Source organism: Giraffa tippelskirchi, chromosome 12, assembly GCF_054371585.1.
Source record: "Giraffa tippelskirchi isolate mGirTip1 chromosome 12, T2T-mGirTip1v1.2.pri, whole genome shotgun sequence".
NCBI lineage: Eukaryota > Metazoa > Chordata > Mammalia > Artiodactyla > Giraffidae > Giraffa > Giraffa tippelskirchi.
In genome coordinates, this window is record NC_137286.1 from 140,111,736 (window position 1) to 140,129,018 (window position 17,283).

Below are 17,283 nucleotides of genomic sequence, written 5' to 3' on the forward strand. Positions count from 1 at the left end.
GCCCTCAAAAACATGTATATGTTAGGCGCTCTTTAACTTCTTTGTCCTGGCCTCCTAACTCCGCTCATACCCGTTCCCACTCGGTCCTCCAGCGATTGGCCGAGCGGACACCACCTCGGAGCTGCACAGTGGGACCGAGATTTTGGAAATGGCAAGGGTGGGATTGGAGGGAGCCGCGTGATTGGCAGCAGGCGCGGCTGCCCGATTGGCTCCTTTTCCGGCCCTCGGCCCAGCGGGCATCCGCCCCCGCGCTCGCTGCCGCCTTCGCTTTCGCTTCGCTCCCCCTCCTCCGCCGGAGCCCCGCGTCCCCGCCTCCCCGGGGATGTCCAAGTTGCGCTTGCAGAAAGTTTGCGGCCGGCCTGCGCGCGCAGCGCCCCGCGTTCCCAGGACGAGCCTGGCGGAGAGCTTGCGCCGGCACGCGGCCGAAGGGCGCCGGGCGGCTCTGGGCTGGGGAACACCCGCGGAGAGCAAAAGGCGGGGGGAGGGGGAGCCCCCAACTTCAAGAGCCTTCGCTCCCTGCACACCGCGTTCCTTCCAGCATCCAAACACTTTCTTACCTCCTTCCTTGGGAGAGCGCCTGGCTGCTCTCTGGGGGAGGAGGGGGTGAACAGATGTATGGCCTCCATCGTGCTCGAGGACAGGATGATGGAAACTTCTTATTTGGGAAGGACACTCAATGTGCCGGGCGCTCGCGGAGGGCGCACAGACAGTAGACGGAATGAGAAAGGATATTAAAATCCTATTGGTTGCAAAACACCAGGTGAAGTCAAAATAATCTTTCCCCAAAGGAACCGTCTTACCTCGATTTTTAGTTCATGGAATACTTTTCAACATGGTTCAAAGGAGTCAGCTCGAAGTGTAATCTCACTGCTCATCGGTTCTAGATCTGCCACTTCCAATTAGAGCTACGGGGTGGGAGGGGCACCGGGCAATGATTCTAACTTTTGCTTCTTTGAGATACACTGGCAGGGCAGGACAGACAGCATCTGTCCAGGGGGAAGCGCCTAAATAAACCATATCTTTTAAACAGATGTTCTTCCGGTGCAGAACGCAGTCCACATGGGTGCCTCAGTTTCTCCGAAAGGACCACAAGTTAGATTGAAGTCAATAAAATAATTATTTTAAAAGCAAGCAGTGTCTTTGCACTTTATGTGCTAATAGAATAACCTGTTACATTTTTCTAAAAAGTTCATCTAGCAGGAGAGATGCTTTCCTTGAAAACCATAAAAACTGGCTTTCAAAAAAAGTAAGCCTCACCCCCTTTCAAGCGATTTGCTATCAAATCTTTTTGAAGAGAGAAATAAGTCCTTGCATCACTTGGGTGGGGGCAGTGAAATGTGACATCCGTCACCCTTAAGGGTTCTTATTGCCCTACAGTGTCATTCAGCTTTTAAAAAGAAAACATCTTAAAATTTTGCCATATTCCATGGTGCTCAAAAATTAAAGTCAGGTTTTTAATTTTTTTTTTTTTGCTGCCCTACATAAAATTATTTTTTAAAAAAGAAATCATGACTAAAATGCCCCCCCCTCCCCGTTTGGGATACAGTAAAACATGTTACCCGCTTAATTCGTTTGCCATCCAAGTTAAAAAAAAAAAAGACTCCATAAAGCCATCACCTGGGAGATCATCCTGAGAATTGGGAAGAATTATTTTGAAAAGAGCTGATTCCATAGCTGCATTTACACTGGTGTGAACAATGTTTAACAGGGAATTTCCCTGTGAGCCTTGAGAATGTCATTTCTCTTATAAAACTGACAAACCAACAAAAAAAATAGTACAATCAGATTTCAAATAGGTATTTTCTTTAAGCTTCAATGAAGCTCAAATATGGTGAAATAAGCAAAGCTTGAGTGCAAACACAACGAAAAACAATTTAATAACAAAGACAAAATCCACATCTGTATTTGGAGAGGAAGAAGTCTTTGACAGTGTTCTTTTCCAAGACTTAAAAAGTCTCAAGCCACCCAGGCAAGGTGAAGGAAGGACTGTGTCATCTCTATGAATGGTTTATGAAGAAAGCACCTTATTTGGAATTGTCGCCACTGTCTTCACTTCCTCTCAGAACCTTGCAAATGAGGCTCCTCCATTTGAATTTTTTAGCAATAATCATCAACAAGTCCATAATGGCAGCTTGGCGAGCAATCCTGCAGGTTTTGTAAGTAGAAACAAAGCAAAAAGAATGAATAAAGAAAGAAGAAAATAAGCCCAACCTAGCCTTTAATATAGACCGTTGAGCATTTTTATTGTGCAATAAAATGGGTACCTCCACCTCTTTCAAAATAGCTTTTCCTCAAAATTATAACTGCTTTGTTTTATTGAATTGCTGAAATTTAATGGTTTAATGGGTGAAGGCATGAAGGAGAGGCTGTAAAAATGTGAATAATGGTGCAGCAGAGCCTTGCCGGAATCTGGAACCCGCCTCCTTGTACAACTCTTGTTAAACACAGCGTGATATGTATCTGTCATCGATTTAATATGTCTTAATTCAAATATAGCTCCCTGATCAATTTTTTTTTATGGGAAGCTTTAAAAAAGAAAATCTTCCTTAGGAAATGATAGAGGTTTGGATAGCTATGAGAAAGAGATACTTGCGAAATGTGTTTAATGAATATTTGCAAATTTATGACCAAACTCAGACCCTAAAAAAGATAATTGACTCAGGTAAATCGACTTGAGATGCTAATTCTTAAAAGAAAGAACTGGAAGCAAAATTTCAATCAACACCAATAAGGCGCCAATAAACCTCCTGCCAATTAAACCTGAGAATAGGCCTGGCTAGATGATCATCAGGAAGGCTCGCAGTGGATTTCCGGATTGCCTTTCTTTATAAAAGAGCTTTTTATTTTGTAGAGGCGCTTTTTGTTATTGTGATGACCCGCCTGACCGCAGGTGCGCTGGTTCTTTTTCAAGCCATTTTGGGAGCCAAATCAAAATCCCTTCACATCCCGAGTTTCTAAGGACCCAATAACTGTGTCACACTTCCTAAGTAAACACCAACAATTTCCAGGGCGTTGAAGAAAATAAATACTAGTGTGTGTGTGTGTTTTAAGCAGGAGGGTGTAGAAGTCCTTAAGCCAGTTCTCCTGTGGATTTAACCCCACATTTCCGCGGTGGTGCTGGTTGCCAGGGCAGAGTTTCCAAACCCTTGCTCCTCTCTGCGCGTTTGCAGCGGAGGTGCTGGTGTGGGGCCAGCAACGTGGCGATCCATGGAGATGCCCTTTCTGGGGTCAACAGGTGCTCCTCGGGGAACGTCTATTTCCAGACTTCTCTGCCGCACCCCGAACCCTAACCAGCTCCCGGCCCCAAACCAAGGCGCGAAAGTGGGAAGATGCAGTCAACGCCGACTCGGCCCGAACCCGGCGGCCGAGCCGCGCTCCGCTGCCCGAAGCCGGCCGAACCCGGTCTCGGGGTGCCAGCCGGGCGCTCACGGCTCCCCGCTGCTCCGAGGGCCGGTCGGGGGGGCGGGGAACTGCGGCTCCCCGGTGCCCTCCGGTCGTCCCTGGACCCTGCCAAGTCTCCTCGCGATGGGTGTGGGCAATTAATAAACTCTAAGGGAAGTGAATTGGACATTTCCTGGCTTTTGAGCCTTTGTCTGATTGTTTCGGCAGGCGGGGGTGGGGGGTGGGGAGCAGGGGGTACGCCAGGGACGGGGAGGTGGACAGAAAGGAGCTGGGGGACCCACTGAGCTGGCCTTTATTGCCTTTGCAATTGCTTTATGGCTCGCCCGTCCCGCGTGGTTTCCTCAAGGGCGGCCTCCTTGCAGAAGGGCTGGGTGCCCGGCGGTTTGGAGCACCTTGCGCCATCTGGGCTGCGCCAGAGGCAGGTTCAAGGGCGGAGAGGGTGCTCGGAGCCCCTCGAGGGGTCAGAGGACTTTTTTAGCCCAGCCCAAGGGCTCCCCAGTGGGTGCTCAACTGGGAGGAGAAGGGTTTATTAGCAGACAGTGGAAGGGGGTGGGGTGGGGGGATCTCTCAAAAGCTGGGGCGAGGGGAGCACAGGGGCCTGCAACACTGCATTTCAGTTGAGCTCTGTCGTGGCCGGAAGTGATGAAGACTTCGGATTCAAGGGCTTTTCCCGAATCAAGCTCTCCAGGCCACTAGGCAGTGAGGTACCCGGCCCCTTGCTCTGCTCGCACTTGGCGGGTACCAGTTGCCCAGCCCCCAGTCCTCACCATTGGCGACCTGACTTGGAGGGACCTGCGACCCGGCCCTGGGGCCTTGGGTGCCAGGAAGCAACCCTCAGGTCTCAGTTCCAACAGTTTTTCCGAGGGTTCCTTCCGTTTCCTGCCCTTCTGAGCCGCAGCTGAATCCTCAGACTCCTCGGATACGTGAGGCTGAGAGTAACCAAATACCTTCTTCTTGATAGTTTTTGATCCCTGTCCCATGAACATGGACTTCATGAAGATTCAAAACAAAACCAAAAAACTCAGAGGCCTGGGGTGTGAGGCCATCACTGAAACCTTGGGGTTTGTTTATTCATTTGTTTTGGATACTCAAGAACTGGACTCATCCCATTTACACCTGACCTTAGTACTTAAAAGCCTCGAAAAATTCTGCCTCTCTTCACTTCCTCACTTGGAAAAAAATCAGTAAGATTGACCTGTCATCAAATATTATCATTTGGTTATCATTTGTTACCCTCAGGGGTGAGTGTTGTTGAATGGCCTTTGACCCACATTCAACCATTAAGATTGGTAATTTCTTGCAAAATCCCTGATTGTTGTCTTTTAAAATATGCTCAGAAGGTCCAAACAGTAAGCAGAAACCCCCCCTTTCGTGTTCACAGTTCGTATAACCACGCAATACTTCTTTATGTTGGCTCCAAGATGTATTTCTCATCCCCCCTCATGCTTTACTCTTTAGAATGTTTTTGGATGGGGAATAAAGGAGAAGCAGAAGTTCTTTTATGTTTAATCTCAGATTTGGTGAGTAGTTTCCCCTCATTCCATACCCCTTCCAATATCTATACTTCAGTATTTGAAGAAGCTGTTGAGATAAATCAAATAGTGACACGTTGACGGATTTACTTGTGTAAGCAATATGGTTGACATATGGCATTGTTATTTATGAATGACAGCATAAATTGTATTACAAAGTCTATTGCAATAACACTGCAGTTTATTGGAAAGCTGCTCGCCTGTCACCGGTATTCAGCGTCCCTGGCTGTAGTTTGCCTGGGAGCCCAAAGGATAACTGCCCTCAAAATAATTAAACACACTGATGTAAGCTATTGCCTTCTGTTTTGGGGGGTTGGTTTTGTTTTTGTTTTACAGCAGTAGAAACTCTCCCATCAGGAAAGGAGACAAAGTAAAGACAGTTAGTCCCCTCATTTTGCAAAAACACAACCACTGTCACCCAGAAATGTTGGCTTCTGTTTTTTTTTCTTTTTTCTGAGTCCCTAATGACAAATACACAAACATTTGCATCTCTATCACTAAACTGCTGGTGAACATATATTTTATAGAGAGACTTTTTATAAGCCCGGTTACAGAACAGTAAATTTTAACTGTAGAAAGAAGAGAAGTTCTTTTAGCAGGCTAGAGAGGGCCTTATCCCCTGATACTCCCCGCTTCCACTAAGTCGCCCCCTTCTTAAAAATGGTATTTAAAAGTTACAACATTGGCTGAGATTTTCACAATTTCCCCTTCTTTTACATTACAGATTTCCCCTTCTTTTACATTACACTTCTCTAAACCTCAGACAAAGCTCTTTTGTTCTAGGTGGGTTTTACAGGGGAGGGGGTCCCCCACCACACATGTGGTCCTTCATGGGTCAGGGGTCGCCCAGCCCAGGAGTGACTGAGAGGCTGAATCAAAGGTGACCTGCAACTTAATATCCTGTTGATGATCTTGTTGAATTTATGAGTGTCTGTGATACAGAGGACAGCGCTGAAATCCTGTGAAATCCCCCCCCCCTTTTTTTTGGCCCAGTGTATATGGACAGTTGATTCCACATTTTTTCTCCCATTTCTTCCTCCATTTCCATCCTTTCCCTTAAGAGGAAAATTAGAAGGTTGAGTGGTATGTTCACCCAATGTTTCTGCTTTCCAGTTTAAAGATCCCTTCTGTTTGCTTGTTTGTTTTTGGCTTCTCCTGGCCAACTAGATGTACCTGAGCATGTGAGTAGGCTGTGTGTGCGTCCTCATTGTTTTTAGGCATATGTACACAAAATACTCAGCATACTACAAAAGAAGGCAGTCACCCATTTACAGAGGCCCACAAACCTCAAGGAAGTGTTCAGTGAATGCATGCCCGGGTGTTTGATGGGATTCACTGGTGTTCTTGTGGTTTTTTTTTTTTTGAAGACAATCCGAATTCTCTACTACACTGCCATTGTCTACACTTGCTGGGGAAAGGGACGCCAGCCCTGGGGCCCAGGGGCCCGCCACTCACATTTACAGCGAAGCCTGGAGTCTCGCTGGCCTAGCCCTGCGCTGGCCCCAGGATATCTGAAAAGCCCAATTTTGGAAAACTTACAAAGAGAGCACATGTTTGCCCGATGGAGATGGCTGGGGGTCCCCGGGTTCTGACACCAACACGGCGGGCCCTTCTAGAAACCTGTTGAAAAACTGGATTTCACTCGCAGGGCGCGGAAGTCGGCCGGCTTTTTTTCCTTTGGCCAAGGACCTCAAATGTACTTTTGAGGCAATGACTCTGAAAGCCTTTGCAGGTTTTTCTTTTCTTTTTTCTCTCTGTCCCTTGCTTTCTTGATCTCTCTCTCTTCCTCCTTTCCTTCCTTTAAAAAAACAAACAACAACCCCAAAAACCTGTGTCTTGAAGCGAAGGGGTTTTGCGGTTTGTGGAGAAATAAAGCACTTCTAAGAGGAGACGGCGACGTGACTTTGAACTTGGCTCAGCCCCTGCGTGTCCTGCAGAGAGAGAGAGAGAGGTGAACTGGAGCCGGGAACGAAGAGCCAGGAGGCCCAGGCCGCGGGGTCCCCGGTGGGGATCAGCCATCCGTCCCACCGCGCGGCCCCGGGACCCTGGGCCCGCGAGCGCCCAGCGGCTTCGGCCAGAAACGGGCGCTGCGAAGGGGGAATCCAAGCAAAAGGAGAGAACGGGGCGGGGAGGAGGGGGCAGAGGAGGGCGGCGGGGGCGAGCCCGTGGGAAGGGAGGAGAACTTGGAGGAGTCTGATGGTTTGGAAGAAGGAAGAAGAGTGAGGTTTGCGGACGCGCAGGATTGCTATTCTCACGACGATTATTTCTAAGAAAATATTTTCTTTGGCAAATACTTTCGGGGTAAGCTTTGCCAATTCTTCTCCCCCCTCCCCCCCCCCATACAAATCGATGAATACAAGAAACAGGTGTGAAAGGCTGTGCATTGGGCAGATTCACTGCAGCAGGGCAGCCTTTCTGCCTGGCGTATTTCTCAGTCTCTGTCTCTCTCTCTCTCTCTGGTCCCTCTCTGCCTCGAGGGGCAGTTTGGCAATTGCCTTCCCCTTCCCTCTGACAGAGAGGTGTGCGCAAAGGAGGAACATTTCCTTCTTTTAGAAAAGTCGAGAAGCTCCAGCTTCCGAGCAAAATCCCGGGCTTTCAGACAAGATGCCCGGGCCTCCCTCCTCCTTGCCCCCAGCCCCGGGACTGGGGCAGGGAAGGCGGGCAGCGGGAGGGCACCGGGCCCCTTGTGCGCGGGGCTGCGGTCAGCTCGGACCTTTAGGGACCCGCTCAAGCCGGGAGAGGCTGCGTTGTGCGGGAGCAAGGGCCCGGTCCTGCCACCGATGGCCTGCTGGAGTTGTCTTCCCGCGGTTTTTTTTGTGTGTGTGTGGCTTTCATTTCAACTTGAAATTTTGAAATGCGTGTTGATTATTTTCTCTTCCTTGAATTTTATTTCAACTCTCAGAGATTTTTCTTTTTTTTTTAAAGCAGTTCCTTCTGCTAGCTAGGCGAAGAAAGGCGCTGGCCTCAGGCCTTCCATTCGCACCTCCGCAGCCTCCGGGGCCCATCTTTCCCTCTCCGGTTACCTCCAGAGCGCAAGCTTTCGGCGGCGGGACGGGAAACGTCCTCAGCGGCCAACCGGGGACCTGGGACCCAGGGAGCAGACTCGGACTCCGCCATCGCCTACAGCGGAGGGCGGGGAAGCGGCGGGTGGTTCACGCTTCTGGAGAAGGATTGATAAATATCTTGTAGGTTTGAGCCCTACCAGTCTGGAGATCCTTTTTCCGGAGGCTCTGATGAGTCCGACCCTCGGCCGAACTCCAGCCTGAGCCTGGCTTGGCGGGCGCCTCCGGCGTCCCCACACCTCCTACCCTACAGTGGCAGAGGCCCGGGCTTCTGGGCACCCACCCCGAGGGCGACACTGTCTTTAAACCGCTTCCAAACAACCCCCTCCCTCGCGGGGGCCGCTGCCCAGTGTTTACAGCCATAATCAGAGCGGGACGCTAGCGGCGGGGGGAGTGGAGCGCGCCGAGCGCCGGGTGGGGGCCGCGGCCGGGGAGGGGGCGGTGTCTGGGTGGGTGTCCAGAGGGGTGGGAGGGAAGGGTAAGTCTGTTTTTCTCTAGCCACCCCCCCATCCTGCACCTGTGTGTTCACTACCCCAGGACAAGTCGACCAAAGTGTGTGTTGGGGAGGTGGGCGCGGACCAGGGGCGAGCCAAAGCGTCCGGAGATCTGCCCCTGGGCCGTGCACCCCCCGGCGCCCTCCAGGAGGGGTACCGGGGCTGTAGCCTCCTGGCGCACAGAACCTCCCACCTCGCGGGCCCGGTCGCTAGCCGCGTTCTCGAGCAACCAGGGGTGCCCGCTTTAGGTCCCCGGAGAAACGGTGGCCTCTACGGGAGGGCGTGGGCGCAAGGTGTCCAACCAAGAGCGCTGTGACCCCACCCCACCCCCGCTCCCCGCGGCCCAGGCCCTCGCTCGGCCGGCCGGCGGGCTCCGGGGAGCGCCTCAGCCCGCAGGACGAGGAGCCGTTGCGCTCAGGCGCACGGGGGCGCGGAGCGAGTGGCCAGCGGACCCGGCGGGCTGCCACCATCCGCGGCGGCTGGGGCGCCGGGGAGCTGCTGCGGCGCCCGGGCGGAGGGGGCGGGCCGGCCTCGGGGCGGGGGCGCTGGATTGACGGTGAGGCAGCGGCCAATGGCGGCGTCGGGCGGGCAGGCGGGCGGGGCGGGAGCCGCCGCTAAAGGGGCGGCGTGAGTAGGAGGCCGGGCCGGGAGCGCGAGGGAGGGAGGCCGGGGCGGGAGACGCGGGGGCGAGGGGGAGGGGAGAGGAAAAGGAGGAGACAAGAAAATAAAAAAATAAAAGGCTGCGGCTTTGGCGGCGCCCCGTGAAATAAACAGAGGCGGAGGCGGTGGCGATCGGAGCCCACCGCAGCCCCAAGCGGGGACACGCACTTCGCTCTCCGCTCGGTCCTGGCGGGTGCGGCCGCCCCTCCGCGGCCGGGGTCTCCGGGCCGATAGGCGAGAGAGAGGGAGGGAGCGAGCGAGCTGGAGGAGAACACTTTTTTTTTTGGTATTGTTGTTATTGTTTTTAAGTCCGGCCTCCCCCTCCTCCCCTCTCTCGCCTTCTCCCCTCCCACAGCCCCCTTTTTCCCCTCCTCCTCCTCCCGCACAACTTAAAGAAAGACGGAGCGGCGCGGCAGCCTCCTTCATCTGGGGGAATCCGGGGCCGCTCGCAAGTTTACTACGCGAGACGCAGCCAATGCCAAGCGCGGAGGACGCTGAGGACTAAACACCGCGGCCGCCGAGCCAAACAATACCCGCCGCGCGCGGGGCGGCGCGGGCAGGGCCGCGGGGGAGGGAGCTGCCGAGCCAGCGCACCGCGGAGAGGGCGCCCCGCCGCAGCCAGGTGGAGCCGCAGGCCCCGCCCGGCCGGGCCACCGAAAGGCGAGGGCTCCGCGGTCCTCGCCTCGCCCGCCTGCCCGTGCCGCGCGCGGCTGGCGCGCTCGGGCACCTCGGCCCCGCCGCGGCGGTGAGCGCATTCTGCAGGCGCTGCTTGGCGCTGCCGGGCCCCGGGGCCGCGGGGCGGGCGGGCGAGCGAGCGAGCGAGTGAGTGCGTGCGCGCGCGAGTGCGCGCAGGGGTGGGGGCCGCGGCGCGGCGCTCGCCCCCCGCCGACCCCCCTCTCCGCTCGTTTCCCCACGCCTCCCTCCCGCTCCCTCCTCCTGCCCGCCCTCTCCTGCCCTGCCCGCCCGCCCCCGCCGCAGCTCCTTTAATACACTTTGGTTCTCCGCCTGGCTTTGGACTCTTCTCCACCACCTCCTCCTCCTCCCGCGCCTCCTCCGCCGTCGCCGCCGCCTCCTCCTCCTCTTCCTCTCCGCGCCTTCGCTCCGCGCCCGGCCGCCCGAGGCACTTCCAGGCGGCGGCGGAGGCGGCGGGCGCAGGAGCGCCGCTCGCGGGACTGAAGCCGCCGCCACCACCGCCGCCGCCGCCGCCTGCGCTCGGAGCCGGGCGGCCGCTGGACGCAGCCCCGCGCGCGGGGCCGGAGTAGGAGCCGAGGAGGCGCGGGGCCCGGCGGGGCGGGCGGGCGCGCTGGCCATGCTCCTGGACGCAGGGCCGCAGTTCCCGGCCATCGGGGTGGGCAGCTTCGCGCGCCACCATCACCACTCGGCCGCGGCGGCGGCCGCCGCGGCCGCGGAGATGCAGGATCGCGAACTGAGCCTGGCGGCGGCGCAGAACGGCTTCGTGGACTCGGCGGCCGCTCACATGGGCGCCTTCAAGCTCAACCCGGGGGCGCACGAGTTGTCCCCGGGCCAGAGCTCGGCGTTCACGTCGCAGGGCCCCGGCGCCTACCCCGGCTCTGCCGCCGCAGCCGCTGCCGCCGCCGCGCTCGGGCCGCACGCCGCGCATGTCGGCTCCTACTCCGGGCCGCCCTTCAACTCCACCCGGGACTTCCTGTTCCGCAGCCGCGGCTTTGGCGACTCGGCGCCCGGCGGCGGGCAGCACGGCCTCTTCGGGCCGGGGGCCGGCGGCCTGCACCACGCGCACTCGGACGCGCAGGGCCACCTCCTCTTCCCCGGCCTCCCGGAGCAGCACGGGCCGCACAGCTCGCAGAATGTGCTCAACGGGCAGATGCGCCTCGGGCTGCCCGGAGAGGTGTTCGGGCGCTCGGAGCAGTACCGCCAGGTGGCCAGCCCGCGGACCGACCCCTACTCGGCGGCGCAGCTGCACAACCAGTACGGCCCCATGAATATGAACATGGGGATGAACATGGCAGCGGCCGCGGCCCACCATCACCACCACCACCACCACCCCGGTGCCTTTTTCCGCTACATGCGGCAGCAGTGCATCAAGCAAGAGCTCATCTGCAAGTGGATCGACCCCGAGCAACTGAGCAACCCGAAGAAGAGCTGCAACAAAACTTTCAGCACCATGCACGAGCTGGTGACCCACGTCTCGGTGGAGCACGTCGGCGGCCCGGAGCAGAGCAACCACGTCTGCTTCTGGGAGGAGTGTCCGCGCGAGGGCAAGCCCTTCAAGGCCAAATACAAACTGGTAAACCACATCCGCGTGCACACCGGCGAGAAGCCCTTCCCCTGCCCCTTCCCGGGCTGCGGCAAGGTCTTCGCGCGCTCCGAGAACCTCAAGATCCACAAAAGGACCCACACAGGTAACCGCGCGGGTCGGGTCGGGGTCGGGGCGCAGAAGGAAGAGAGGCCGTGGTTAGCTGGCTGGGAGAAACGCGCCGACCGCCAGCCCTTGCCCTGGGACGGGAGATGTTTTCGTGTGTGCGAGAGAGAGCCAGCGGCTTGTTATTGTTGGCGAATGAAAGAAAGAATATTATTGGGCTGGGTTTTTTCCATGTGCGGAAATTAAGTTTTAAACGATCGAGGTAACATCAAATGCATGCTTCGGGTGATGCAACTGCTTCGTTGGCTCAGCTTCGGTGAATAATTTCCGTCCTGAACAGAACGCAGAAAATAAAATTACCCTCCAACTCGGTGCCCGGGAATCGAGCCTAGAGAGGATTTTGCCAGCTTGTCTGAATGTGCTTTTCTGCTCCGGGTGTGCGTCTGCGTTTTGAGTGGCTTGTGTGTTTTCCACTTTTTTTTTTTTTTTTTTTAGTACGGGCCCAAACGTCCTTACCCGGACTGTTTCCCATTAAAAAATGAGTCTGGTGTGAGCCGAAGCTGTAAAGCGTTTCTCGTTTTTAAAGTGTATTTAAAGCCCATCTCGAGGTGGGTCGCGGAGCTTTACGGTGGGTTCGCAGCAGTCTGTGAAATTCTCTTAAGCGGCACCAGAGGGTTTGCGATTCCAAACTTGGATCGACAGCCGGGTCAACGAGAGCCCGCGGCGGCGCGGCCCCGCGGGGCAATCGCGTGAGAAGAGAGCGCCGAGAAAGAACGCGCCTCTCGCCTCATAGATTATTCATCTATGACCAGGTCCCAGCCAAAATCGTGCCAGACAATTTCCTAAAAGAAAGCCAAATGTTTCAGCAACTTCCCCCGTCAATATTTACCCCGAAGAGGGGGTGCGCCAGCGGCCTATTGTTCTCTTCCGGGAAGGGAGGCAGCCGAGGTGCGAGACAAGCTTTTAACAAGGTTTAAAATTTGAGAACTTTATTTGCATGAAATGCGCGAGTCCTGCGTCTGTGCGGATGTCTTTAAGAAACAATTTAGGTGCTAATGGAATTTAATGTTAAATGGTCCCCTCTCCAAGTGGAACAATGTTGGAGTTCTCACACCTCTAAATGACTCCAAGCATTTGGAATTCTGGCAACAGGATGCGGGGACCGCCAGAAAATTAAAACAGGGAGATTCTGAAAGCCTTGGCTGATCCCCCAGCCCCACGGCCCAGCCTGCGCCTCTAGGCTATCTCTCTCAAGTGCTGCTTTATCTCATATTTATCTCTTCCCCCCAACTTCTCTTTAAAAGGCTGGGAGTGCGACCGAGAATTACTGGTTAATTCAATTTGCAGAATTTTGGATGAAAAAAAAAATTGCTGGCTCAGTCGTTATCCACAGCACGGTCCCCAAACAACACACAGCATCTCCAAATATAATTGCCTACTGGCCCCAGAGAGAAGCCGACAGCAGCCTGTGTGATTCTGATAATGCCCCAAATATTTTGTCATAATAACAGCTTCTCCATGGCGAGACCAACTTGTTAGAAGCCGCGAGTCCAAGAAGCCTTGTAAGAAAGGCAGTCATGCAGGGCTGGGGGTGGGGGCTACCCCAACTTGGTCAGAGATGTGAGGAACCGCGAGTCAGCCTGTAAGAGAAGTAAAATAGGAAATATAAGCCCGGCGGTCAGGTGGGAAGGCGCGAGGGAGCCCCAGGCCCTTGTCCCCCTCTTTCCTCCTCCGGGAGGCCTGGTCCCCTTTCAGGGCAGGGGGTGGGGTGGGAGGTAAGGGTTCCCGGGGGCGCGGGGGGTGGCGGTGGGGGTCTCTGGGCGCGCCGGCAGCAAGCGCGTGTGTTTGTGTCCACAGGGGAGAAGCCCTTCCAGTGTGAGTTCGAGGGCTGTGACCGGCGCTTCGCCAACAGCAGCGACAGGAAGAAGCACATGCACGTGCACACGTCGGATAAGCCCTATCTGTGCAAGATGTGTGACAAGTCGTACACGCACCCCAGCTCGCTGCGGAAGCACATGAAGGTACCGCCGGGCAGGCGCTAGGCGGGCGAGGCGGCCGGGCTCACCGCCGGCCCCAGGGTGGCGGGGGGGGGAAGCCGAGGGCCCTTGCCGGGCCCCGGGGGGGCACTTCTGGCGGCGGGGGAGGCCCGGCCCCACAGCAGCTGCACTCACACCCAGTCCCCTTTGGCCTCCCCTCCCGGCTTTTGTCTTGCAGGTCCATGAGTCCTCCCCGCAGGGCTCCGAGTCGTCCCCGGCCGCCAGCTCCGGCTACGAGTCGTCCACGCCCCCGGGGCTGGTGTCGCCCAGCGCCGAGCCCCAGAGCAGTTCCACCCTCTCCCCGGCGGCGGCTGCGGCGGCTGCGGCGGCGGCTGCGGCGGCGGCGGCCGTGTCCGCAGTGCACCGGAGCGGAGGCGCGGGCGGCGGCTCCGGTGGAGGCGGCGGGGGCGGCGGCGGCGGCGGCGGCGGCGGCGGGGCGGGCGGGGGCGGCGGCGGCGGCTCCGGCTCCGGCTCCGGCGGGGGTAGCGGGACGGCCGGGAGCCACGGCGGCCTGTCCTCCAACTTCAATGAATGGTACGTGTGAGAGGCCGGGGCAGGGCTGCCTCTCCCCGGTAACAGCGCCGAGAGCACCCCGGTGATCATTGTTGTTAAAATTCCCACTCTGATTTTTATGATGATGAAAACGATTTTACCAGCCGAAGGATTTTTAAAAGTTTTTTTTTTTTTTTTTGTAATAATCTAGGCATGAAAAGCAACAATACCCCTTCCGGAATCTTTAAAGCTAAAAATATAAAATAAATTAAAAAAAAACCATTTAAAAAAACCCCATAAAAATATTGAACCAAACTCCCCTTTGCCTCCCTCTACGCCCCCTTGCCTCCCCACGCCTTTCCCAGTCTTCTGACAAACTGTGTACATAGCGGACTCCTTTCTTCTCCGAGGTGGTTTTAATGGCTTCTTGGTGTATAGAAGTTTGTCCATTTGTAATTCTCCGGGATTTTGTTCCTCCTGCCTCTCTTCCCTTCCCTTCCCCAAGTGATGGGCTTTTTCTTTTTCTCTTTTTAGTTTCCCCGGTTTCTTTTTAAGTAATGTGGAAGAAAATGGTTTCTTTTGTATTGTGGTATTGAATATTGTGTTCCTTATTATTATGAGGCAACTTGATTGTAAACTTCATGCAACTATAGACTGGAAAAAAAACAAGCCGTGCCAAAGTCTCCCTCTGTTTCTTCAACACGCAGATCCACAGCACTCACATCCACATCACCACCACCAACGCTTGTGAATGTATTTTTCAGTTAGCTGGGTTTACTTGTGATGTTTTAGTGCTTTTGCAAGTTCAATTTGTTAGTTCCTGTATGAAAGATTGTGGGGAGGGGGGGAAGTAAACGTTGTGCCGTTAGCTTTTTCCGTAATAACACCCTTCCTTCTGTAAATACCCGTTACCATATTTATCCATTTGTAATTAAATTATGGTATTAACTTGCTACAGAGGAAACAATATTTATAAAGAATGTTTCTTAACTATAAATATGTACAATTGTGGGCATAAACTGTTTCAGATTTTTTATTTGAAGGTTTTAAGTGGTTTGATCATTTCTTGTGATATGTTTTGAGAGTAATGCATACAGAAATATAATAAAATGTGTTGAAACTGCATGAACATGCTATTTTTTTTTCTAGCAAAGTTACTCAAAGAAATGGGAAGGAGGCAGCGGAGGGCTGATGGGGTCTGGGTCAGCTGCCTGACTGAATGGGAGGCACCACCCCGAATTCAGGGGGGAAGGTATATGCCTAGAAACTGGGCCAAACTGCCCCTCTGGCAGAAAGTCTCGAAATTATTTTGTATGTCCTTTGTTTCTGTAGCTGAGAGTGAATTACATTTTTGGAAAGCCCCTGCGAGGACCGGCCGGCAGGAACCTTCGGAGCTTCTAATGGCTCCATTATCTGAGGCAGTGCCTTTCTTTCGGCTATTTGGACTGGATTGAAGAGCACTAACCATTTCCTTATTCTTTGTTTTCCCTCTTCCCTGCCTCCTTTCCTCTCCCTCCCTCTGAAAAGCCGACGTACAGTTATTTTTAATTGCACGTTTAAAACTGAGTTGAGTCCTTTGTTTTTGAACTTGGTTCAATGATGATTATAGTTTAAGGGCCCCTTCCTACTAAAAGTTGTTTTTTTTCTCCTTCCTTGAAATTTTAAACAGCTTGCTCAAGGCATCCTGCTTATATGCCCAGCTACTGCTCACCGTAAGTGCGATGTTCAAGGGATGAAGGTGACAAATAGACTACACTTTGATTTAGGAAAACCACCAACCATCGGCCCCCAATAAAAGAGAACCTCTTTAAGAATTCTGTGAAATCAAATAGAATAAGCTGCAGAGATGGAAACGGCCAGGTGGAAGTGAGTGAGGCAACAGGACCGACCACCAGCTTTTCTCTAAGGTTTGCAGCCTCACTCCCCTCCCCTGCAAGAGTTTCACAAGAGTTTTCAAACAAGATGCTCTAAGGGAGAAGGCAAAAATAACATTCAGAGTCAAAGGGTAGGAGTGGGGTCATTTCTTTTTGAAATCCCTGAGGCTTCAGGACATTTGCATCTTCCTAGGGATCCCTGTTGCTCAGAGAGACCCTGGCAGGCCCGGAGTCACCACCCAGTGGTGAAAAGGTTTGGGTGGGGGGGGGGTGTGACACCCCAGAGGATCGCTTAGCATTGTGCAGGGCTCTGCTAGCTGAAGCTGATGGTGCCGGGCGGGTGGCTGTGGCAGCCGGGGCTCCTCTCTCGCTCTGGCCCTGGGTTGAGCCGCAGGGACAGGCAGGCGAGGCTGAAGGGCCTCTTGGGGAGAAGGGCAATTCTGACTTCCCAGAGGCCATGCTACCTATTCAATGGGGAAGGCAAGACGGTAGCCTGGGGGCTGTGTGTGTGTGTCCCAGAGGGTGACAGTGGCCACCGGGCTAGCCCTCCCCAGTGGCCCAGCGAACTGCCTAAGCGCCAGCTCCTGAAAAAATCAACCCCCTATTAAAATCAAATTTATAACCCCTAATAATATTAAGGAAAATTATTAAAATAATTGGCATATGTTACTGATCCTTGGGAGGTTTCACTGAACACATTGTAAGCTGTGAGGAAAAGGTGTAGACTTTTTTCAATGCCCCCATCCCTGGGGGAGGGGGGCACGAATCAGATTAAATATTCATCATAACTTGTGCAAGAATGAGATGGTCGATTTTAGATATTTTAATGTTTTAGACTTTTTTTTTTTTTGGTGGGAATTGTTGGCTTTGAGACACCTCCCAAACCTAAGGAGAAGGTTGGTGGGGACGGTGCATTTTTTTTTTAAAGTATCAACTCGAGGCCTTGGATTTTCCCCTTTGAGGGAAGAAGGAAGGCGGGAGAAGAGGACAGTCTCCCAGCCTTGCGTTGGCCGGATCGCTTTCCAGAGCTGAAGTCTGAGAGCTACCGGGGGCCTTTTAGGTCTGGGGGCTGGTTGTCAGCAGGAAATAAAACTGGGAAGGGGCCTGGCCCTGAGAAGGAGCACAGCCCGGGAGTGATCTCCTGGTCCATCTTAGGATGTGAGGGGCGGAGAGGGGCGGCTTTCCAGACAAGTCACAGCCCCGACGGTGGGGCCGGATCTTGGCCTTTCACGTCGGCCCTACGCGTCCCGGAGACGGGATGGGGGAGAGGTATAGTCAGGGTGTGAGAGCATCAGGGATGAGAACTCAAGAGCGCGGAGGAGCGCGGGGGTGGGGTGGGGGGTAGGCTGCCCAAGATCCTGCCTGGCCCCGAGGTACCTGGGCTTGGGGT

General features: G+C 54.5%; 1 protein-coding gene and 1 long non-coding RNA gene across 4 annotated transcripts; one reads left to right on the forward strand and one right to left on the reverse strand.

The window, feature by feature from the left end:
* Positions 1–1,852: 1,852 nt before the first annotated feature.
* LOC145529169 (uncharacterized) lies at positions 1,853–4,243 on the reverse strand. Its single transcript, XR_014070982.1, has 2 exons — positions 4,170–4,243; positions 1,853–2,145 (listed from the first exon to the last, which is right to left on the reverse strand). It is a non-coding gene; the product is annotated as an uncharacterized LOC145529169 (long non-coding RNA).
* Positions 4,244–10,444: 6,201 nt separating this feature from the next.
* Positions 10,445–15,144, forward strand: ZIC2 (Zic family zinc finger 2). 3 transcript variants are annotated; one of them, XM_081548979.1, is made up of 4 exons: positions 10,460–11,531; positions 13,349–13,512; positions 13,706–13,859; positions 14,028–15,144. In XM_081548979.1, the coding sequence occupies exons 1-4, from the start codon at positions 10,460–10,462 to the stop codon at positions 14,069–14,071; spliced, it is 1,434 nt and encodes a 477-aa protein (XP_081405105.1). In that variant the 3' UTR covers positions 14,072–15,144. The 3 variants fall into 3 exon arrangements, with proteins under 3 accessions (XP_081405107.1, XP_081405105.1, XP_081405106.1); XM_081548980.1 differs by having other exon boundaries at positions 13,706–13,844; positions 14,013–15,144; XM_081548981.1 differs by having other exon boundaries at positions 10,445–11,531; positions 13,706–15,144.
* Positions 15,145–17,283: the final 2,139 nt, after the last annotated feature.

Bases quoted from the DNA above. Each gene is read 5' to 3' on its own strand.
- ZIC2 (XM_081548981.1), top strand. From the start codon at position 10,460: ATGCTCCTGGACGCAGGGCCGCAGTTCCCGGCCATCGGGGTGGGCAGC. The intron at 11,532-13,348 runs GTAACCGCGCGG...TTGTGTCCACAG, and splicing joins CCACAAAAGGACCCACACAG to GGGAGAAGCCCTTCCAGTGT. The intron at 13,513-13,705 runs GTACCGCCGGGC...TTTGTCTTGCAG, and splicing joins CGCTGCGGAAGCACATGAAG to GTCCATGAGTCCTCCCCGCA.